We start from the raw sequence: 24,101 nt of genomic DNA, 5'->3' as shown, positions 1-24,101 counted from the left end.
TTTCCTCCCACAGTCCAAAGACATGCAGGTTAGGCTGACTGGAGAGTCTAAATTGCCCGTAGGCATGAGTGTGTGAGTGTGTGAGTGAATGGTGTGTGTGTGACCTGCGATGGACTGTTGACCTGTCCAGGGTGTATTCCTGCCTTTCGCCAAATGTATGCTGGGATAGGCTCCAGCCCCCCTGCGACCCTATTCAGGATAAGCGGGTTAAGATAATGGATGGATGGATGGATTACATTTACATTACATTTTTGTCATTTAGCAGACGCTTTTAATCTTTTAAAGTGATTTACAAGTGCATAGGTTCTTCCACAAGTTAAAGCATCACATCCATAACTAGTAAAATACACTTGAAGTGTTGTTCTAAACATATAGTCATAAGTGCAATTTCTTTTATTTTTTTATTTTTTTTTGGGGGGTTAGACAAGAGGGATAGGGATATCAGAAAGGGGCAGGGGAAATCAGGAGGGAGGACTAAGGTAGAGTTTGAAAAGGTGTGTTTTTAGCCTGTGTCAAAATAGGGGGAGGGATTCTGCTGTCCTGACAGTGGTAGGCAAGTCATTCCACCACTGATAAACCAGAACGGAAAACAGGCGTGACCGTGCAGCTCGACTGCCAGGTGCTCGTAGTGAGGGAACCATAAGGCGACCAGAGCTGGCAGACCGGAGTGGTCTAGCTGGGGAGTAGGGAGTGATTAAGGATTGGATGTAAGGTGGGGCAGTCCCCTTAGCAGCCTGAAATGCCAACACTAGGGCCTTGAAACGTATGCGTGCGGCAATAGGAAGCCAGTGGAGGCCAATGAGAAGCGGGGCGACATGAGCCGACCTGGGCTGACTGGTGATCAGGCTGGCTGCAGCATTCTGGACCAGCTGGAGGGGCTTGATTGCACAAGCTTGGAGACCGGCTTGGAGGGAGTTGCAGTAATCCAGGCGGGAAATGACGAGCGCCTGGACTAGGAGCTGAGTGGCTTTCTCCGTCAGGAGATGACGGATACGGCGTATATTGTACAGAAAGAACCTGCAGGTTCTGGCAGTGGAGGATACTTTTGGAGCCAGGGTGAGGCAGTTATCAAGAGTCATTGGGGACAGCTTGTACAGCAACTTGGAATGTCTTGAGAAAGAAAGAAACTACTGGCATACAGAGCAACAGACATCGAACAGGTCGACCAAGAAAAACAATAGCAGTCAATGACAGACAAATTGTGAGAGCTGTGAAGAAAACCCCCAAGACATTAGTCAGTGACACCACAAACGATCTCAACAGGGCCGGGGTGAAGGTATCTCATCCCCCAAAACAAATAACCACTGAAAGAGGCTGCAGTTAAAGCCTGGAAAAGCATCACAACAGAAGAATGCAACAGTTTGGTGATGTCAATGGGTCACAGGCTTGATGCAGTTTATGCAAGCAAGGGATATGCTATCAGATATGAAGTGCAGTTTACGTTCATTTACTTAAATACTCTCTCCAATACCTTTGCTAAAAATTTGCTGGTTTGATACCAAAGGTCCTATGTTCCAGGTAGTTTAACACATCGTGGTGTGAATAGCAGGAAATAAAAGCTGAAACTTTGAACTCTTGTTTCATGTTCATCTTTTTGTCTCAACCACAAATGTATTCAGTGCATTGCAAAAACAAAGGAATTGGCCTTGCTGTTCCAATACATTTGGAGGGGACTGTTGATACTTCCAGGGTTGTTTCTTCAGAATCATCGAGCTCAACAGGAAAATTAGTCAGGAAAAACATCCCTTGTCATATTTATATCTACATATCTGGCAGCAGCATGATGGTTTGAGGCTCATTTGATACCTAAGATCCTTGATAACTTAAAGACACTTAGCCAACAAATGTGCTCCATACTGTATCAACGTAATTTACAGCTGAATCTAGTCTCACCCCTCAATTCTCATAGAGATCGATTCAAGTGCAAAGAGGTTTTGGTATCAATTCCTGGTATCAGGAATCAAACTATGCTAAAATGTACAGTGTCTGTTTGATTAATTTAAACACTAAAATAAGTTTAATTGCAATAGACCAAATAACATTTTAATTACAATCCCAAACTACTAGCATTACAGCACTACAGACAAGTTGCCTGCATACTACCCTTATAACCTGTCCCATAGAAATAAATCAGATATAATTCTGTTAAAACAGCAGATCATTACAGCATTATCATCTTCTTACAGCCTTGCCTCTTGACAAATAAATGTTTAGGGCAAATTATCTCACTGGATATTAAATTAGTACAGCTAGAAAACTTCTTGCCAAGTTTCCCATTATAGTCCTACCTTGGTGTTGTATATTTGGCTCACTTTCAGTCAGCCGTGGGTAAATACAATAGTATAGAGCCAGCGGGCTCTGACCCAGGGTTGTATTTTCTAGCTAGATAGCAGGCTAAAGATTGTGGATTGGATTATCATCTTGACATGATATACTAGTAGTCCTGAATACTAGTAGTCAGTACTGACATAAGTAAGTGGGGTCTGGATTTGGATGCATTTTTTGATGCAAAATGCTGAGGAAGAGATTTTTACAAAAGAGAATTTCCCTTTCAATGATGGTATAAAACACAATATGCAGGACTAAACATATCAGAAGGGACTGAATGACCACAAATAATGATCTTGAACTTCCAGGTATTTTAATGAATTATGGAACTGGCAAATGTCAATAAGTCCAATTTATTGATTCATTGAACAGTGACACGCCTTGCTGAATGCCTTGGAGCATTTGCATTGGTCCGGCTGAACACCAAGCTATGTGTTCGCTGACAGAACAGGGATTAAAGCTGGGCCCGAGGGTGGAACAGAGACACATAGGCATGATTGATTTAGGATCGTCTTCATCAATGCTACCGGTGCCAACAGAACTGCTATTTTACGAGTACTGCACCCTCAGATGCCGTTTTTAACCCAAAAGATATTAAATGAACAACACTTAAACATATGACTGCGCATGACTGGACACCATCCAGAACAGGCTCTGCTAGAACCAGCACGGCCTAGCAAACAGCTGTAGTCAAGTCAAGTACAAACTGTGCAAGTTCTCATTCAATCAAAAACAGAATTTGGAAGCTAAGAGGCAGTTTGGCACAGACTCTGCAAAAATATAGCACAGGACACTGCCACAAACCTGATGCATTGCACAACAGACTCCACAATCCCAAACACAGGAGAGCCATGCTGTTGATAAAAATCTCATTCCTTATGACATAGAATGGGGGAGGTCTGGCATTCAAACACTGTCATTCCATCCTTACGAACAGGAGAATAGAATACCAAGCGCTGCCATTACATCCTTCTGAACAAGAGAATAGAATACCAAACACAGTCACTACATCCGTATGAACAGGAGAATATAATACCAAACACTGTCATTACATCCTTATGAACAGGATAATATAATAAAAGGATCCTGTTTATAGTGGCAGTAACATGATCCAGATAAATAAGTTCCAATTAGTATATTATTTCAACAAATAGTACTTTTTGTACATATTGTCACTTTTTTGTTTTTCAATAAAATGTTTTAATAACATCCCCAGACCTGTGCTGAACTGGCAATCCATCCACACTAGCTCATTACTAGCCACTGTCCTCCAAGTCCACAGCGTGTCTGTTTTCTGCCTGTTTACCCAAGCATACACCAGAACATACTTCTCAATGTTTACACAAGCTGCCTTTATGGAGCCAATAAAAACACAGAGGACAAACACTGCTGTGTAAAACTGACTGGCCACATGATACAAGTGACAACCGTGCCATTGTTGCATGTGTTCAAGCTAAGTGACCTTGAGAAGAATGGGATGCAGAGGTACATGGTGCTTAGCAAAAACTAAATCTTTTCAAAAAGAGAGAAGCCATATGGTACCTCTCTGGTTCTCATTTCATATGCTTGTATCAGAAGAAAATCACTGCAAACTGCACACACTAATGTGCAGAAAACATTTTTTGTCTGAGCAGTATTATGAAAATCGGAGGTATTATCTGGAAAATACAGAAAATTGTACACGTTTTCAGGTTTTTCCCTGCATGAATGGCAAAGACATGACGCTCCAAAATTGACACAAACCCCAATTTCCAGACGCAGGGGACTATTTCGGTAAATTACAAATCCATTGAGGCCAATATTTTGGATGTTCATTTTTGAATATACATATAAAGAACATTTACACAAAGTCAGAAGCAAAATTGGAGTGGATTTTTCATGAAATTAATTCATTTTCATATAATTATTGATATGTTTAGATTTTTTAAAAGTATTTTTTGTACATTGGAAGTCAGGGGTGCCGATAATTCTAGAGCCGACTGTACGTCCATATTAGATTTCTGTATGAGACACCGTTGCTGAGGGTGATGGATTCACATCCTCTTTCAGACCAAAACGAAACCTGGGTGAAGTCCAGCAGAAGTGCAGAAATTTGCATCCAAGGCGATGTCTCCATGAAGTACACTGATGCATCAGAATATACACTAAGGGAGCACATTATTAGGTAGACCTGTACACCAGCTTGTTAATGAAATTATTGTTTAATCAGCCAGTCATGTGGCAGCAACTAAATGCATAAGAACATGCAGACATGGTCAAGAGGTTTAGCTGTTTTTCAGACCAAATGGGGACGAAATGTGATCTAAGTGACTTTGGAATGATTATTGGTGGCAGACAGGGTGGTTTGAGTATCTCAGAAACTGCTGATCCATCAACATCCAGTGAGCAGCAGTTCTGGTGGCAAAAACACCTTGTTCATGAGAGAGGTGAGAGGAGAAGGCAAAGACGAGTCAAAGCTGACAGGAAGATGACAGTAACACAAATGACCACACATTACAACAGTGGTATGCAGAAGATGCATCTCCGAACACACAAAACGGCAAACCTCTAGGTGGATAGGCTATAGCAGCAGAAGACCAAAAAGAACAGAGATCTTACACAAACCTACAACTTCCCCCACTCAGCTTGTTGGATTGCTTCCCCCACCTTCAACAAACAGAGCACTCCACATCCTCCAACATAGCAAATTAATAAATAAAAGCAGAGACAGGCAGGGGAGCACATAGAGATGTGACAACGATGCAGCGCAACGATGCAGTGCTCCTGGGTCATGGGTGCAAAAATGGGTGGGCCCATCAGACAAGGTGCTGTACTTTACACCCTCTTGGCTTGAGCAAACACCCCACTGCACAATATGTGAAAAAGTATTGGATGAGGGAAATGAGAAAAGGATATAGAACAGTAAAGGCCTCTGAGTTTAGTAAAGCAACACAGCGGAGACATGGGTAACATTCGGCAGGGGTGTTACGAGTTCAGTCGGAAAACATTTGGAGACAAAACTCCTGGAATCAGGGGAAAAATTTGTTTTGTTGCAACAAAAAACTGTGCAACACGGGTGTGTATACTAGATTTTGGTCATGCAATACAGCAAGTTTCAATTAGCACAGATTTCTCCTCAAAGGCACTGCCATTAAATCAGTATTTATACATGGCTCACACAAAGCCTTAATAAGCCTTAATAAAAATAACATTATTAGACACCCCTATTACTTTGACACCCCTGCTGTGGAAGGTGGAACTAGTGCCTTGAGCTTAAGGTTTTTTCCCCAAACAAAGGCTCCACCAAATGACAGTGATCTTCCAAAAACTGTTCTTGCATCCCCATATGAAACGTTTCACAGTGATCAAATCAACAAGTGAACTAAGGCATGCCAATTAGCTGATTCAGCCAGGGTAATTTGTTTACACAAAAACCTGCATACACACTGGCCTGCCAGGACCAGAATTGCCCACCCCTGATCTACACCTTGCCTGTGCAATGTATTGTGTGTGCTGCAAAGGCTTCCATAGCATTTTAGGCATGCTAAATGTGTTATCTTGATTATTTATATATTATTTATTATTATTTTATTGGTTTTGGGTTTATTAATTAGGGTTTGTTTTGTATTTTTAGTGACAGATTATCTAATGCCCAAATATGTATTTCTCTCTCAATAACCAGCCAGTTATTCCTGTAAAGAAAACTATTCTTATATCTCTCTACGTATCCCGTTCTGTAAAACATGGGAATGACAAGGAAAGGGAGAATGTGGGTTATCGCGTTTTTCTAGCACATTACTCATTGTTGACATTCCTAGCAATAAACGTCAACAAACGAATTACAAAATAATGAACGAACTGTACAATTTTTATCGCATTACTGTCCACTGTTAAAACCTAATTTGTAGGGACCACATACTCCACTTTGGTACACAATGACGTGTAAGGTGTTGTCTCTCAACGTGAATTAATGAATTGCATAGACAACTTTAATACACTTTTATTATTGAGATGCACCAGGCGATGCTTCAAAGCTCCAAGTTGGATACACCTGTTCAAACAGTTCTCACGCACACTAAATAGTGAAACAATACGAATAATTCTCGGCAGTTGCCATACAGGTAGTTACATTAAAAAACCTCAAGCATTTACCTGACTGTCTTCTCTTCGGTTTTATCGGCCTCAGGCTCAGTCTTTTTCTTTTTCTTCCACTTGAAGAGTTTTAAAATTTTGCCTCCGTCGCTTCCACTGACATCATTTTCTGCAGATTCTTCGAGGTTGACTTCGCTTTTAGAGAACAGGCTCTTCAGTTTATTTTTGGTGGACAAACTCTTTTTCGCCATGGTTACAATAAAAACGAGAGCCCTTGAACCACCTCTTCCTTGAAAAAAAGAAACAAAGCAAGAGTACTGGCTGATGAACGGCACTTATGAAATGAATCTGAAGGTTATCTATATTTCGGAAATTCGGAAGAAAAGTTGCTTTCTCTCCTTGTAAGACCCTTTCGATGAAGATGGACAACTCGTCTGAGTGGTGAAAGTGCTAGTGAGCTGACAGCTGTTGACTCTTCTGAATCACTCTCTTGTGCAGCCGTACACAGGTGAGACAGCCACGCCCATCGCCCCGTGCGCGAGCTACACCATCTTAAAAACAAAATAGCAAACAGTTGACTATAAGTATCACTATGAAATGGGTGCTCTATTTGAGTTATTACTCCCACGGTTTGCCTCCAATTCCCTATACTGTACTACAGTGGGATGCGATAACTGATAAATGTGATATATTTTCGTGGGGCATAATGTTTTTTTACTCCAACGATGGGGGTTGTGTTGAATGCTCCATGCTTATTTTGTTTACATTTAAATTGTTCTTGTTTTCTACATTTTTATATGGTGATGTGCACGGATGTAGCTAAATTGTCAACTTTCTGTTTCTATTTATTTATATATACTTAAATAAATAAAATGTAAAAGCTACTTGAATCGATTGACTTCATTTGTTGATGTATCTCTTAAACATTGTAACATTGTATGCTAAAATGTATAATGGATGAACAGATCATAAAGCAACATTTTAATAGCAGAGATGTCTCTAACATACATATTATTTGGAACTGCACTGAGTGGAGAAAAGTACAAAATAACAGACCAAATGTTTCATAACTTCCTGCCTTCATCATCCTATCTCTGACGGATCAATGTTTTATTGCTTTTTACTCTCGTCTGTCACCTGTTAAATAATGTTTTGGAACTGTGACGTGATTGGCAGCAGAGTCCACTACACTAGGTAGGCAGCTCCAGGCACACTGCCATGACACCTCTGCTTCTGCTTTCAGAATCCGGTTCATGGCAAAAATGTAGTTCATCCACATGTTTTATACATGCAAACAAATAAAAATGTTTTCATTACAGGTGTATTTTTTTATACGCTTCAGTCTATCCAATGTTAGTTTGATCAAATTATCCTCTGTACAACTATCCCTCCAATATTCAAACCATTATCTGTGATTTCTCAAGGAACTTTCAAATTTCTCTCTACATTCTTCTTTATCCTGCTTTTTGTTAGGATGATAGATACTTTGACTTCTTAGTTTAGTTTGACTTTCACTATAGAGAGAAGGATATGATGTAAAACATCTTATGACAAAGATGAGTTAGAATCTTGTGAAAAAAACCTAATCAATTCATCAAAGGTTGATGTCAGCCAAGCAGCAGCTCTTGAACCCTTTCATTTCAAGACTCTCACACTGCAGATGAGGTCCATGAGTGATTTTCAGCTCAATACAATCACTGCCATCATTCAATCCATAGTTCAGGCCTCAATGTGGTGGCTACTTAGCGCAGTGGTGCCAATGGACTGGAATTAATCTACTACTGTAAAATACGCCCAAGAGCTCTGCTGTCAAGCAGTTTCTTTTCAAATTCAATTTTTAGCTTGAAGTGCAGCAGGGGTAATAATAAGCCATTTATTCTCACCAATTTAACACTTAAATACTTCATACACAAATATAGAAAACTCAGATTTACATGCATTTACATGATATTAGCATTTCTGGGTATTAGTATGGGCTTTTGTGCCCTTATTTAACAGGCAGCAGTAGAATCTAGGTTGGATTGAGTATAGTAATTCTGGGTTTTAAAAAATGCATTAGTATTAGTATCCTGTTTAGCTGTTTCTAAATGTTTTAATGTATTTATCAAAACCTTGAAGCATCTTTAGAACTCAGGCACTGAAACAACTATGGCTTCACAACTCACACTGTGACCTTGCAGTGTGATTTTAAAAGTCACTGACAACCAATTAAATCATTGTTATTTTCAATAGGATGTTCCTTGGAGCACTTGGAGGCTGTCTCCCGGCAATGTCAGGAATTCGCTTGCAGAGTGAGCGGTTCAAAATTGCACTCTCTTTCCACTCAATTGCTCATTTTGTAAATAGGTATTGTACCTGCTCAATGTGTTTTTACAGGGCTTTGTTTATTATGCATCCTTTTCTGTGGGTCCCATTTTTTTGCATACTATTAAGAGAAAAATGTCCACATAACCCAGGTTAGGTGTAATAAGATACCCCAGGCTAAATAACTTTCTTTGCGCAACAGTCCCCCTGATTGGATTTGAATTGTTAACTTGGTGGTGCTGAAATCTTCTGTTTTGTAGAATCAATTGATTGTCAGAGAGACTTCATCTACAATAGTGGCCATAGCTTTCTGTTCAAAATATTTATTATGTACAACTGAGCAATGCTGAGCAATGCATCAGCTTATACTGATTCAAAATTGTATACTGAGTTTGTGAAATGGGATGTCATAAAGAGTCCAGAGGGAAAGCTATCTTAACTGGGAATATAGCAACGTGGACACTAGATGGCATACTAGACTCAGTGATACTAATTTCCCTTTCATGGAGCCATTTTATTTGTTGATGTAAGGGGAGAAATATAATTGATGTAGTATAAACCTGTTAGTTCACATGCATGCTACATTGCTGCAGCTATAGCTGTACACGGTAGGCTACAGGCAAACAAGCAGACTTTGGGTGGGTCAGGGACAAGCACTGATCCCTCTGAGTGATCCATCCGTCTCTATATGTTAAGTTAAATAGAGATGTGATTGAACACTGGTATAACAATGTCCTTTGCGCACATTCAATCTCCCTCTCTTACATGCGCACACACACACACACACACACACACAGGGAGAGAGAGAGCTAGAAGGACTCACCTTGAGGACAGCTGTCTGAAGGTTTGATTGGGGGGTGACAGCTGTCTGAAGGTGCAGGGAGGTGTTTTGGTGTGCCTCTCCTTCAGTCCTCCCTGGACTGAACTCCGTAGGGTATGGAGATAGGTGCTCCCTGCCCTTTTATAAAATGGAACCAAACACCACAGCTACCATACTTCATTCGGGCATTTTGGGGATTCCCCCTTGAAACAAGGGAAGGGATGTCAGGAACAAAGCCTGTGATCTTAACAAACCCCAGGAGTAAACGCAGCAGTGCCATCATGAGTACAGATAAATTGTTTCTGCTTATGCTTCTGCCACTATGCTATTAAAACAAATTTGTTTCTTGATGATTAGGTCTGTATTAATGATTAGGTATATATATAAATATATTAGGTATATATTATTATATATATTATTACTGTAACCCAAGACACTTATTATTAAGTGTCTTGGGTTACAACAACAGTGGCTACATGGGAATATACTGTAAAATACAACCCCAGTTTCCTATCATGCCACACTACGATGTACAACCAGTTTAATCTGATTGCTTTGAATGTCAACTTTATTATGTACAAAATGTTTTGTTTTTTTGTTTATGGTTTATGTGTATCTTGCGTTCACCTCAACCCCTCTCTTGCCCCCTCAGTGGATTCCAACCTTTTGCTTGGGAACAATGTGTTACAATCTTCTACCCGTGAAAACATCGAAACACCAGTTTAGAAGTTGCAGGTATCTCATTCCACCACTGGGGGGTAGTGAAATGACAAAGATCAGAAAGTGTATCCACCGGAAAGATTCTTTAATAAATTCGTTTTTATTTCCTTTTTCAGTTTGGAGCAGATAAATTATTTATCATACTAGAGATATGAGAGATAACAGACAATCAAGTAAATCTTGTATGTCTGGTCTCCATTTTCTGGTCTCCAAATCTTTTTTGAAATTTGTATTCTAAGAAAGTACATGCATCATACTCAACCCAAGGGCGGTGGTTTATGGAATGGAGCCAGACCAGTGGAGCCGATCAAGTTCATTGCTGGTTCATGTTTACAGGAACAATATGAATTACTCAAAGAATACATCTTGAAAAACTTAGAAAAGAGAAAAAAATGTACTTTTAATAAACACCAATAAAGTCATATCAAATGGCAAACAGAGGATGCTCATGCCATGAATTTAGACGATTTAGACGATTCATTCTGCAATGTGTGAAGAGTATTCATTGTGTAACAGATTCAAAATTCCCTTTTTGTATGACAGTATGTGTATGTGTGTGTGTGTGTGTGTGTGTGTGTGTGTGTGTGTGTGTGTGTGTGTGTGTGTGTGTGTCTGCATTCGTGTTTTATTATGTGTTTCTTTTGTTTTAGCTTTTTGGTTGATATATCTCTGTTTAAGTCAATAGGAATAAAGTATTATTCACTGAAAGGTTATTTGTGCACACAAACAACACTGTATAAACAGGAAGTGCATTGCAGGGGTTTGTAGAGGGGTACACACTTTCTGATGAGCAGAGCCGGAAAAAACAGGAAACAAAGCCCTGTGAGCCGCACATTAAATCATCTCCTGTCGCCTAAGACACACACACATACACACACCCAACCACATAATTAGACATAGTACACACACAGTGTCCTACAAACACATTTAGCCAATCACTCACACCTCTGACTCCAATGTAAACCTCAGAGAGTCAAGCCATTGCACATTTCATTCTTTAAAAAAAAAGAAAAGAAAGATATAATTGTGTCTATAAATCAACAAAAGTGTAATTTGCCAGCCAAATTCAGGTGTCACTACATCAACCTTTTTGTTACTATGCCTATCCTCTCTCATACTGTCACTTATTGTGCCTGTATGGTAGTGACGCAGCATTATGTGCTCTCTTGCTCTTTGGTTCTGGCAGGAATATGAGCGGGGTTCCCCTGCCGTCTCCGCTGCGCCCTGGTCTGGGAAGCAGCCTCAGAGACAGGAAAGGCCAGGAAACGCACGTCTATGCGCAGAATGGAAAGGGAAATGGTGCGTGAACTTACTGTAATTACCGTCATCTTCGCTCGGTGTAATTACAGTAGTTGCGTTATTCTGTTCGAAAGACCAAGCTGACGTCATCTCGGATCTTTTCCTTCAACAGTTTTGCATACGGTTCATTGACATCCAATCGTAGCAACGCATTTTCCTTCATTTACCCATTTACTTCTGTATTGCTGATTAATCGCGTGTGTTATGAATGCATTTCTTTACACTTCTGTTGCGGATAAAATATCATCATAATCATACACATAATAGTAGCACCGCCACGCACCTTTCATTAGTACCAGCAGTGTACTGACAGACGCAAAACAAAGGAAATATATGATTTATGTATGAATGATTGGCTGTTACTTTACTCTACTTTAGTTTATTTCAGTTATGAAATCAACGTTAACCGTGTTACTGAGACAAAACATAACCGAAAGCTAATCAAAATAGCTAAAAGATGAATGCTCATTCTATCCGCACAGATTTCACATATAAACTCTCGCAAAGAACTCCACAGTAAAGTGGACATTTATATTTACATGCATTTAAACTTACAATAATAGTTTTGTAGTTTTAATAGTGACAAAACAACAGTATATGTTAAACGTAAGCATAAAATAAGTGTATTAATTGCACAGGAACGTAGCAATGTCACCACTTATTTGGTACCTAATCCAAATAATGCAATTCCGGTACATTTACTTTAAAAATAAATATGACCATATATAAAAAAACAGCCTATGTGTATATTTAAATTGTGTAAATACGGAAGTTGAACAGAGATAACTTCACAGAATAGCTTTCATTTCCTTTGTTACCGTAAAGCCAAACTTCAATCAATCATATTCGTTGCTGGCAAAGGGTAGACTCAGTTCCTCTGGATTCTAAGAAATTAAATTAAAGGGTCCAGTGTTAATTAAACTCTAACAGAGTGCATATAAGTCCAATAGGGACGAACTCTGTAAGAGTTGATTTAACACATCGTATTTTATTGTGTAAAAACTCTTACTCAAGCCATAAATATCGCCCAGACCACATAACACATTCTCTACAGCAGGGGTGTCCAATCTTATCCAGAAAGGGCCGGTGTGTGTGCAGGTTGTTGTTTTAGCACAGGACTAAGATAGCTGATTCTACTCATCAAGGTCTTGATTAAAGACCACGATTAGTTCATTATTATAATCAGGTGTGTTACTGCTGGGTTAAAACAAAAACCTGCACCCACACCGGCCATTTTAGGATAAGATTGGACACCACTGCTCTACAGCCACTGTAGACCAGAACCACTTTCCATGACCACTGTTTGTCATGATTAATTTGCTATATTATTCACTGCATCACCATCATAGATGTGCCTGTTATTATTATTATTATTATTATTATTATTATTATTATTTAACTTTGGGGGGGGGGGGAGGGGAGGGGGGGACATTGAAGACAGGGTGACCACATCACAGTAGGTGCATTCAGTAAAAAAGGAATCGGTTACTGACCAATTCTTATTTATATTGAACAACTGCCAGGTTTAAGCTTATTTGTTCAGTTCCTGAACAGTAGGCAAAGCTATGAGAGAGAGCAGTCTTTTCTGCCCTTGATGTGTTCAAACATTAACAAAAAATATATATATTCGCCATTTTCAATGGCTAGTTGCTCTAAATTCACCGCTGTGTCACCTCTACCCAGAAGCAGCAGTCGAAGCACATTAAGTCCACCAGTGCTCTTCCCCATGAGCTGCTGACTACTTTCCACACCTCAGGCCTCACAGTAGAACAGGAGAGCTGGTGCGAATGTGCATCCCCCCCTGACAACAACTAGCAGCTTGTGGGTTCCCAGTCATTGATGGCTGGTGACATAGAGTTCAAACCTGCAATGTCCCTGCTTTCCAACACAATTTACAGCCCCTCCTTGCACTACTGGTAACCCCTCAGATCATATATGCTTGAAGTTAAATAATGTCTTATAAAAAGTGTCATTGTTGGAAGCTGGTAGCATTTAATCAATTGGATCATCCATCCATTATCTTAACCCGCTTATCCTGAACAGGGTCACAGGGGGGCTGGAGCCCATCCCAGCATACATGGGGCGAAAGGCAGGAATACACCCTGGACAGGTCGCCAGTCCTTCGCAGGGCACACACACCACTCACACACTCACACACTCACACACTCATACACTCATACACTCATACACTCACACACTCATACACTCATACACTCACACACTCATACACTCATACCTATGGGCAATTTAGACTCTCCAATCAGCCTAACCTGCATGTCTTTGGACTGTGGGAGGAAACCAGAGTACCCGGAGGAAACCCACGCAGACACGGGGAGAACATGCAAACTCCGCACAGAGAGGCCCCGGCCGACGGGGATTCGAACCCAGGACCTCCTTGCTGTGAGGCGGCAGTGCTACCCACTGCACCATCCGTGCCGCCCCAATTGGATCATACCAATGGAATATCATCGTAGCATAGTATGGTACAACTAAGTATTCATCAAACCAATGAAGGGATTCATTATTTTTGATTATAAGACTTATATGTGAGAAGTTTCCCTACTTGTGTGTGTTTCTGCATTTGTGCTGAAGGATTTGGACACAGCAACCCACACTATTTGTAGAAGAGAAATACAGTATATTTAATACATATGCTACTTATGTTTTCATTTTTTCATCAAAATATTCTCTCATGTATAAAGTCTTGACAGCATGTATCACCTGACACAAAAATAAACTAAACAGACAATGATTCTGTACACATTATTTTGAAGACTATCAATGAAATTACATAATAATAACAATATCAATTTGGACAGTTTGACAATAAACTCGGCTTGGTAACAGCCCATTTGGTGCACATGGATGTAGTTCCTGCCTTTTCCAGTGCTAAAAAAGTAACTTAAGAACAACAAAGCATATGAAATTAGAAATCAGTTCCCACAAGCAAGTTTCTAGTTAACATATGAGGTACTGGAGTAGAACTCGTGTTGTGTGGTTTTGGTCGGGACTGAACTTGAGTAAAGTACCTGAGATTACTGAAAGACCAAGAGGGGGTGGGGAGTGGTGGGGTCCCTTTAGAGATCCAGCCCTTTAGAACTTCATATTTTCACATCGATTCAGTATGCAGTAATTTGTCAGAAAAGGTAAAATGTTTCAAAGCTTCATCTTGGAGGACTACTCCACACACACACACAGACACACACACACACACACATTGCCTAAGAAAGACAAAATAAATGGAGTCCTTTGGTTTCTACTTGGTATCTGTTTTGATCAGGACTCCACCACTAGCTGCTGCGTAACTCATTACAGTTACATTGACTTATTCCATGTGAACGGAGGCTAGTATTGAGCAGACACTCAAGTGGAGCTTAAAGAGGTGATGGTTATCTCATCAGACGGCAAGAATATCAGGTTATTATCTGGGGAAACATTTGCATATTTGCTTGTTTGCTTGCTTTTTAGCTTTTGCCTTTCCAGTCTAAAATTAATTATTTATTTGGTTTTCATTTGAAGTTTTTTTTTTTTTACATTAAAACACCCAAGGAAAAGGAATACAACAATCAATGTGCCAAGCAACTACATGTTTGTGAAACAGGAACATCAGAGACAGAAATGTAAACTTTCTCTAAAAAAGCCCTTTGTCCACTCCCAAGTAATCATCCCTGAGGCCTTCCTCTTTTAGGAAACACACTCAGAGATTCACACAGTGCATTCTCTCTCTTGCACACAGGGATTAAAACCTCCTCTGTGTCTCGATGAGTTTTGAGGAAATGCTGTGATACACCTGGGAGAGAGAAAATAGACCGGTTGTTGTCCAGCAGGCACCTGGAAGGGGAATTGATACCTCTTCCCTTGTGCTGAGAAGCAACCTTTCTATCAGAGGCAAACAATAGCATACACACATACACACCTCACACATAAAGCCAAAGTAATGCACATCCATTAAAACACACCACTGAAAATAGTTTGTCAGTGAATTAAGATGAGCTGAGCTGCACATTTGTAAACCTACAGGGAGTTCAGAGGACAGGCGTCTCCCTTTCTCTGTAACTCGTGGAAACGGCTCAGAGAATGGAGGGGTAGTACTGAGGAAGGGTCGTTTTTGGTTTCACAAAGATGAAAAAGTTCTGTTTGGTGATTGCTACCGTGCCTCCATCTTGACCAGAGGCCGGTTGTACAGATGCAACACACTGGCCCGCTCCTGGTGGACAGGGGCGCGAGTCTCTGTCTTCAAGAGCATGTTCTTCTCCTCCTTCTCCTCCTCCTCCTCCTCCTTCTCCTCCTTTTTCTCCTCCTTCTCCTCCAGGCTCCTGGACATCCAGCGCTCAATAGCCACCTCCACCAGGGCGGGGCCGGCGCTCTCCGGCAGGTCGTTGGCCTGGGCGCTGCCGTCGAAGGCCTGGACGAGCCCGGCCGCGTGCCGCAGGCCAGCGGGCGCGGGGCAGCAGGAGCGCTGGTGGAGGAGGAGCGAGAAGCGGTGGATGAACGAGGAGGCGCACAGCGCGCAGGAGTGGGGTCTCTCCTGCTCGCCGTGCAGCCGCTGGTGCAGCTTCAGGTGGATGTACTGGGTGAACTTGGTGCGGCACTGCCTGCACTCGTACGGCCTCTCTCCCGAGTGCAGACGCTGGTGAGTCTTCAGGTTACTGGTGCTGCTGAAACGCTTGTGACACACCTGAGAGAGAGAAGGATTTCATTCATATTACATTACCGATTCAATGAGTCGAAAAGTCCTTCTTCCGGCATTAGATTTAATTTTGACGGAGAGCCAAGCCTTTGGTTCAAGGGTGATTGCAGATAAGCTAGACCCGTCTGACAGGCCCCTGTTGTTACATTTCACTGAATGATGGTCTGATTGTGAAAATAAGCATGATGAAACTATCACGCCCTCAGGCACCTGATACAATGTGGTACAGAATCTGATACAAAATGCTCTCAATCCCTCCAACAGTGAGAGAAAGGGTGAGATTCACACTTGGGTGAGGCAAATTGAAGATGAATTACACATACATGTGTGTGTGGGTGTGTGTGTACTGTTACATTATATACACATGAGTAGGCTGTGACAGACTGACAGATGGACGTTCAGGTCTCACCTGGCACTGATGTGGCTTCTCTCCTGTGTGGACCAGGTGATGCTTCTGGAGGTGGGCCAACTGGGTGAAGCTCTTCTTACAGACGTCACACTTGAAGGGTCTCTCTCCACTGTGAACCCGCAAGTGTACCTGAAGCAAACAAACAGCCGTGAGCTAGATCACACACACTCTCACACACATGCACACACAGCCCATTTTTGTCATAGAACAGCTAGGCCACCTACACAGACTTACCTTGAGGTTGGAGAGCTGACCGAAGGTTTTCAGACAGATGTTGCACTCGTACTTGATCTTTCCGTTCTGTTTCGTCAGGGGGTAGGGAAGAGACTTGTGCCCCTGCCCAAGCTGGGGTACATCAATGGGGCTCTTCTTTGCTGTGGCCAGGCTGAGGTTGATGGCTTCGTCCCACCCAGAGGTGGCCTGTAGGGGAGACTTCTGAGGGGATTGCGGGGGTTTGTGCTGGGGAGAGAGTCCGGGGGTGGCGGGGGCCCCCTGGGGTGGGGAGGTGTTCTGGGGCCTCTCTCTCAGCCCTCCCTGGGAAGGGGCTGTGTGGGGCACGGACGCGGGGAGTAGTCCAGGCTGGGCTGTCATGGGGAAGGGCAAACTCTCTCTGCTCAGGTAGCTGCTATACCCCAGAGAGGCTCTAGGGGGCAGCACACCCTGGACATGTGGAGAATAATGGGGCAAGAACAGCTGTTGGTAGTGGTGGCTGTAGGCGGGAAGGAACTGGTATTGGGGATGCAGGGGCCTGGAGGGGGGGCTGAGGGGGTAGGACACCGGGCCTTCCCCATGGCCATACAGGCCGTGCAGATGGAGGGGAATGTCTCTGGGGGGTGAAGGGGTATCTGGGAACCCCCCTGGGCGACTGTTGAGGTTTTTTTGTGGACTAAGCTCTGTGGGGTCCGGGCTGGGTGATGGGGTTAAGGGAGGGTCGTTGTGCAACCCTTTGCTGAAATCCATGATTTGGTCATCGGGGGTGTCAGGCGGAGTATCCCTCTCTAACACCTCTACATCTATCCTCTCCTCCTCTTGCTCCTCCATTGCTTTCTCGTCCCTCCGCCCCTCTTCTGTGCTCCTTTGGTCTGGGTCCAGGTGCCAGGCCCAGTGAGGTAGAGACCGTCTGTGTTTGAGCTCTGTTGGGTCTGAGCTCACCATTTCTGTTGAGAGAAGGAGGACCACACCTGTTCTTTAAAACCAGTCCTGTTTCAGATAAATTGTGCAATCAATGTAAACACGTGTGGGTTTGCATTATGTGTTAGTTTAAATCTCTTTCTCATACACGCCACACACACATAAGCACTTACAAAAAGACACAGAAATGCGCAAACACACTCACACAGGCAACAATGAAACCTTTAATGTCTGTGATTTAATCTTCTGTGACAAATAAAATTCACCAGAGGAGATGACAGCAGATCACAAAGGGATGTGTGAGCTAGATTAAAGACTGCGTACTTCGTCACCTGTATCTTTACGGTAAATCTCAGAAGTTTCAGTTTTGGAATAAAGGTTGTGCATAGTTTCTCTTTTACTTGAAAGAGCTGTGACTCTCACAGATAATGCTGATAGGACCTGAGTGGATGTTTGTGTTCAAGGTGCAGTTAAAGTGTGCAATAAAATTCAAGGGATTCTCCACATATGCAGTGACACATAGTGACGTGTTCGGGATGACACATTGCCGAGTCATGATCGGTACTGGCAGGATGTGGTAGCAGAGACAGAGTGGAAAAAAGAACAGCAAACCGACACTATCGGGCAGACAAGAGCTGAGTCTGACACTATGAAATGATAAGGTGTTTTTTCATGTTTCTGAATTCTGCTCTCATATGTATAGCCTAATGTATAGGCTAACCTTGCTTTACAGTGTGCACTAATTACCACAGCGCCGTGGCTGATTCATGCGACAGGTGCCTGTGAGGTGTAAGTGGTATGACAACAGCAGCTAGGGATTGGGCAAGAGCTGCAACTCCCAGGAAAAAAAAAACTGGCTCAACTTGCTGTTTAGCGGAAAAGATCTCTCTTGCATTACAAGTCACTGGCAAATAAAAAACTGTTCAGATAAATTGAAGACAGCATGGCTATGGAATGTTTTTTAATACGTATTATTTGTTGCTAAGACTGTTTATTGTTCGGATAAAATAAGGAACTGAAATTTCACATATAGGCTTATATAATCATTTAAAAAGTATTGGTCCCAAGGTTTCAAAAAGCATCAAAACCTTTTATTATCATTACAGATTTTTTATTTATTTATTTATTTTTTGACTGACTGACTCAAGGCTCACATTGTTTTGCTTTATCAGAATCCTTCCTGCTTTTTGAATTAATCAGTAACCACAATGAGTTATGCCAAATCTATGGTAATATTCAACAATAAATCCAGTGGTATATATTTATGCATCTCCAACCAATTAGAAAACCCCTTAAAGAATGATAAAGAATATGTTTCCTGACTTTATGTATTCAAAATTAAATACAGTTTAGATTGCGTTATTGGACCACCGATTACTATCATTACTATATTTAATCTAATTTAATGAAGGTCCTCATGATGGCTATAGTCATGTCGTTTGAATAAATGTCACAATTAATATATATTTTATAATTATTGACATTTTGAATACACAGAAAATGAAAGACAAAAATTGAAGAAAAAAAAAGCTTCCTCTCATCTCAGAATAGACCAACAAGTTTTTCTCTGTTGAATTTGGTGACAAAGCAGAATGAGTTTGGTTTCTGTAAATTTCTAAATGACACATACAGTAGTGCCAATCGTGAAAGAAATTACAGAGCAGAGCGAGACACAGAGAGAAGTTAGGTATCAATAGCAAATATGATTTGTGGATGATTTTTTAATACAGTTATGTTACCCCCACCCACGTCTGAGGTCCGTACACTGTCCTCACCATTGTAACCAGTTTTCACCAGACCTCTCTTCCCTCAACCTCAAAATCTCTGCAACGGTGGTTGGACCATCAATCAATGTTCTCCTCCTTCTCTCTCTCTTCATAAATCAACAATAAACCTAATGCAACACACAAGAGCACCGGCCTATCTACCTGTAGGCTGCATCTTCAGCAGACCGAAGAGAAGGGGACAAGAGAGATGGACATGACAAGCTGAGGAGACATTTAAAAGAACATCACAGAGGACAGGAGGTAGTGGAGAGAGGAGATGAGAGGAGATAAAAGGAGGTGAGAGGAGAGAGCCCAAAAGGAGGCACAGGTGAAGAGAGGAGGACCCACTGGACTCACTGTGCATGCTGGGAGATTGGTGAAGCCTCTCGCAGAATTCGCGGCTGTACCACACCAGCAGCTCCTGCTGCGGCTCCACTGGCCGGACCGTGTAGAAGAACACGTCGTTCCCGTTCTGGCACGCCACCAGGTTCTGGTCCGACGGCGACCGGGCCGGGTTGACGTAGCGCATCCAGTTGCTACGGTGCACGTCATAGCTGTCAACAAAGTGTTGCAGCTGTCCTCCGCAGTAGATCTGGAGAGAGAGACCAGTATGGGTAAGCCAGCAACGTAAGGAACAGCTGGAAGACGGAAAACCCCCGGTCCAGTCAGATGCCAGCGGAGAGGAGAGGGGCTGGGGTCACTGACGGGGCACGGGGGGAAACGCGGTTAGCGTGTTAGCATCTTGCTGTCCCAGTGCGTCCTGGGTCTCCCCCAGACACCAGTGAAAGGGTGACAGTTGGAGTCCAGAGAGAGCAGCAGCAGCAAGGATAGAAATTGGCATTCACCTCGGCCATGTACTTGCACTCCTCGCCTGGGTCCTTTAGGGTCGTACCGCGTTCCACGACTTTCCCGTTGACACACCTGCGTTGTCCTGTGAGACGCCGTGTTCCTCACTGTGTTTGTTTGCGTGCTGTGTGCTGTGCGGCTCAGTGAGTCTCTGTGTCTCTGTTGTGAGTGCCCTCTCTGTCTATAAGTAAAATGAAATGCCACACACCCTCTCTTTTTATCAACAATGACACCCAGCACTGTAGGGTGGGAGGGAACGGGTGGGCGGAACTACTACTCAAATTCAAATGCCACAACAGGAAGTCACTTCTCTTTCTCTTTCTTTCTCTCGATAATGTTTGCCCCGGGGATTTCACTCAGCTGTGTCAAGTCCGGACATGTACGCACACGTACACACACACACGCACACACACACACAGGTTCACATAAACCTGTCCGCACTCAGCACCTCCTCCAGGTACTGTATAATGTTGGAGACTGCATTTTTTTAACCTCTTGATTTTTTTACTTTCTTAAAACTTGGTGGTTTTGGATGAATTGTGAAAGCATCAGCAGATTCTTTATCAGTATGTGAAGAAACACACGCAGACACTTGTCTGGTGGGGGGTGGGTGTCATAACTACGAGAGTATGATTCGGGCATACGAGTAAATGGCAAGCCACTCCCACCAGCTGTCACCATACAACAGAAACTCAGTGGCCATGAGATTTACAGGAAACCCAAAAAGAAAGAGAAGACAAGGGGATGAGTGAAGAAAATCAAGGGTGTACTGCCGATGAAGAGATGTTGGGAGTGGAAGAGTAGCCTGTAGTGTGTGTCACATTTCAGAAGAGAAATGTCCCCGTCCTGATCTTATATGCTGGCCTTAAATTACACTTCTTTATCATTTCTGCTTGAAATACTACTGTGGACATCCAGTTATAAAATATGATAGGTATAGCTATCATATTTTAGTTCCAGTGAGGGATATTAACCCTCCTATTATGTTGAGATTTTATGACCGGTTTTACAATTGGGGCCAAATTGAGCCCAACAGTTAAATGAACACAAAAATAATTTAGAGCTTAAGAAACAGTAAGTGAAACTTTGGCACCTGTCTGGGAAAGTGCCACCAGACTCAAATAACACTGTACAACACATTTGTATGCCAAGTTGATACAAGACTTCACATAGCATTATGTTCATCGCATTTTTACTATTTAATCCCACCAAATTAGAAAATTAGAAAAATCATACAGTAATAATATAAAAAAGGGTTAACTGTTTGCACTTAGGATGACTATATGTTTAGAACAGCTCTTCATGTGTATTTTACTAGTTATGGATGTGATGCTTTAACTTGTGGAAGAACCTATGCACTTGTAAATCGCTTTGGATTAAAAGCGTCTGCCAAATGACTAAAATGTAAATGTTAAGAGATGTTAAACACTGAATGGGGTCAAATTGACACCAAATATAATGGGAGAGTTAATTGTGAGAAGAAGCCTAATGCATTTTAGGTGTGTGAACAAACTGTAAGATTCAAAGGTTTAATTGTCCCAAACTCTAAAATCAGGGCATACAGTACAGAAAAAGTCCATTGGAGGAATTGATATATGCACTTTAGTTTCTGAACAGAATAAAGTTTTGCTTCTCTGTAGGAATATCAGTGAACCACATCCTTACCCCTGATCAAAGTGCAGATGACCAAATTCCTGTACTGTCTGCTTGTGAGCGTGCCTGCCTGTGCGTGTGTGTATGACATCAGCGGATTTTACTGCACTTCCTTATTTGACTCGTTTACATGGACAGAATTAGAGAAAGGGAAAATGGGCAGACTTTCCCTGGTTCAACTGGTTCAGTAAAAATGCTCTAGAGGGAGCCACTGAGAGAGAGCAATGCAGTGAAAATAATGATTCCTATTACATTACCAAAGAAATCAGAGTTGAAAAGTCATATGCTTGTCATATGAAGAACTTGTGACCTCACACCCTTACCCTGTTTACACACACACACACACACACACACACACACACACACACACGTCAACTCAGCAAGATAAATGTTTTATGATCTGAGCTAAAACTATGCCACTTAATTCGAAAAAGGCAATAAATGTCGTATAATATTTTAAACGTTCTCATCGAACGTTCTGTCAAAAAATCATGGTGGGTGTTTTGTGTATTGCTTTGTGGCTGGAGCCACTGTACTGAGCAGATCCCAAATAACGTGATAGGGAAATGAAAGCATGAAGAGGGGATAAATGAAAGAGACGTGTGAAGGGACTCACCCTCCAGAAGTGTTTCCTGTCGGCCTGCTTGGGGACGTTGTCTTTGGAGTAGACGTCACCCTGCAGTGGGCCAAAACGAGTGCCTTGGGGAATATACTCTTTACTTAAAACAGCCGTCACCTGCAAAACAAATACAACACCAACTGACCAATGAAACAACTCATCTGCTGATAATATATGAATCAATGAATGAAGAAATCAGGATGTCAGTCAGTGCCTCAGTATGTGCCATGATCTCAAGGAAAGGAAGGTCGTTGTTGACTTGAAAAGTAACCTAGTTTAGGTTAATGAGATAAACGGATGAAGGGAATTATACTTTCCCTTGCCTGCTCCACTGACCTGCTGACCCAGCAACACGCCAACGCTCAAAACCCTTATACAAGATCCACCTTGGTGGCACACCTTCTGCCTCGGTGGCGGTATTGCAAGATCACCAAGGCAATACATGAGATCATGGCTTGAAATAGGATTCTGAGAATAGGCAGAGAGGTCCACCTGTAGTGAGCTGACCTTGCGGGAACACAGTGATGTCATTGCACCACGCTATCAAGACTGTAATGCAAGTACCTGCTCAATACAGTAACAGTGAAAATGGCAGGCATTTATATAGCGCCTTTATTCAAAGCGCTGTACAATTGATGCTTCTCATTCACCCATTCATACACACACTCACACACTGACGGCGATTGGCCGTCATGCAAGGCCCCGGCCAGCTCGTCAGGAGCATTTGGGGGTTAGGTGTCGTGCTCAGGGACACTTCAACACAGCCCGGGCGGGGGATCGAACCGGCAACCCTCTGACTGCCAGACGACTGCTCTTACTGCCTGAGCCATGTCGCCCCACAGTTAATCCACGAAGGACAGCCTTTATTTGAGGAGGAAGATGCCCCTCACCCCCCGCCAGGGTTGCGTGTCAAATAAATAAGTCAGCAGAGAATGTTGTTGGGAGCTTTAGGTTTTAGGAATTAGTCTGCCGGAGTTCCCAAAGACAGGACTACAAAACGAGTTGTGAAAAGGAGGTATGAAAAAAGAGACAGGAAGAAACGTGAAGGGAGGGGAGGTGTACTGTGCGTTGTTCACCAGGGAACCCGACCGAGAGCGAGCGTGACAGGGGAATTGTCCCTCGTTAGCCTTGCGTGACTAATTAGTGTGTAGGACCAGTGATTAAGTGCCCAGGAAGGTTTTAAGATGGGGGAGGAAGGGTGGTATCTTCTCCTGACAGGACCAACGCCACCACGCCACACTTCCCCCCCCTCACCGGGCCCCAACCCCCCTTTACCCAAACTGCCCCAGAATATCACTGCTTACAGCCAGAAAGCATGGGCCCTTGATGCTCCAAACAAAACGTAATTGTTAGGGTTTAACCTACATCGCCTCGCAAACCCCCCCCCCCCCCCAAATTTGTGTCACAGATAATCCCATCTGCCACGTGCCCCATATTCCCAACAC

General features: G+C 42.5%; 2 protein-coding genes across 2 annotated transcripts in view; both read right to left on the bottom strand.

The window, feature by feature from the left end:
* crybg2 (crystallin beta-gamma domain containing 2) overlaps window positions 1-6,814 on the bottom strand; it is a 61,617-nt gene extending 54,803 nt beyond the window's left edge. Inside the window, exon 1 of the mRNA XM_061255945.1 lies at window positions 6,460-6,814. Within this exon, the coding sequence (XP_061111929.1) occupies window positions 6,460-6,650 (191 nt within the window). The 5' untranslated portion in view covers window positions 6,651-6,814. The remainder of the gene's footprint in view (window positions 1-6,459) is intronic.
* Window positions 6,815-14,157: 7,343 nt separating this feature from the next.
* Window positions 14,158-20,554, bottom strand: LOC133137120 (PR domain zinc finger protein 1-like). The gene is made up of 5 exons (XM_061255172.1): window positions 20,384-20,554; window positions 19,896-20,130; window positions 16,876-17,798; window positions 16,642-16,770; window positions 14,158-16,220 (listed from the first exon to the last, which is right to left on the bottom strand). Exons 1-5 carry the CDS (start codon window positions 20,390-20,392, stop codon window positions 15,690-15,692), a joined length of 1,827 nt encoding a protein of 608 aa, XP_061111156.1. The 5' UTR covers window positions 20,393-20,554; the 3' UTR covers window positions 14,158-15,689.
* Window positions 20,555-24,101: the final 3,547 nt, after the last annotated feature.

This window comes from Conger conger, chromosome 9 (assembly GCF_963514075.1).
Source record: "Conger conger chromosome 9, fConCon1.1, whole genome shotgun sequence".
Taxonomy (NCBI): Eukaryota; Metazoa; Chordata; class Actinopteri; order Anguilliformes; family Congridae; genus Conger; species Conger conger.
This window is presented reverse-complemented; position numbering and strand designations above follow the sequence as displayed.

Excerpts from the sequence above, each read along its gene's own strand:
- LOC133137120 (XM_061255172.1), bottom strand. Across the intron at positions 17,799-19,895 it reads CCAATCTCCCAGCATGCACA|AAATGGTGAGCTCAGACCCA; the intron begins GTGAGTCCAGTG and ends TTCTCTCAACAG. Across the intron at positions 16,221-16,641 it reads AGAAGCCACATCAGTGCCAG|GTGTGTCACAAGCGTTTCAG; the intron begins GTGAGACCTGAA and ends TCTCTCTCTCAG.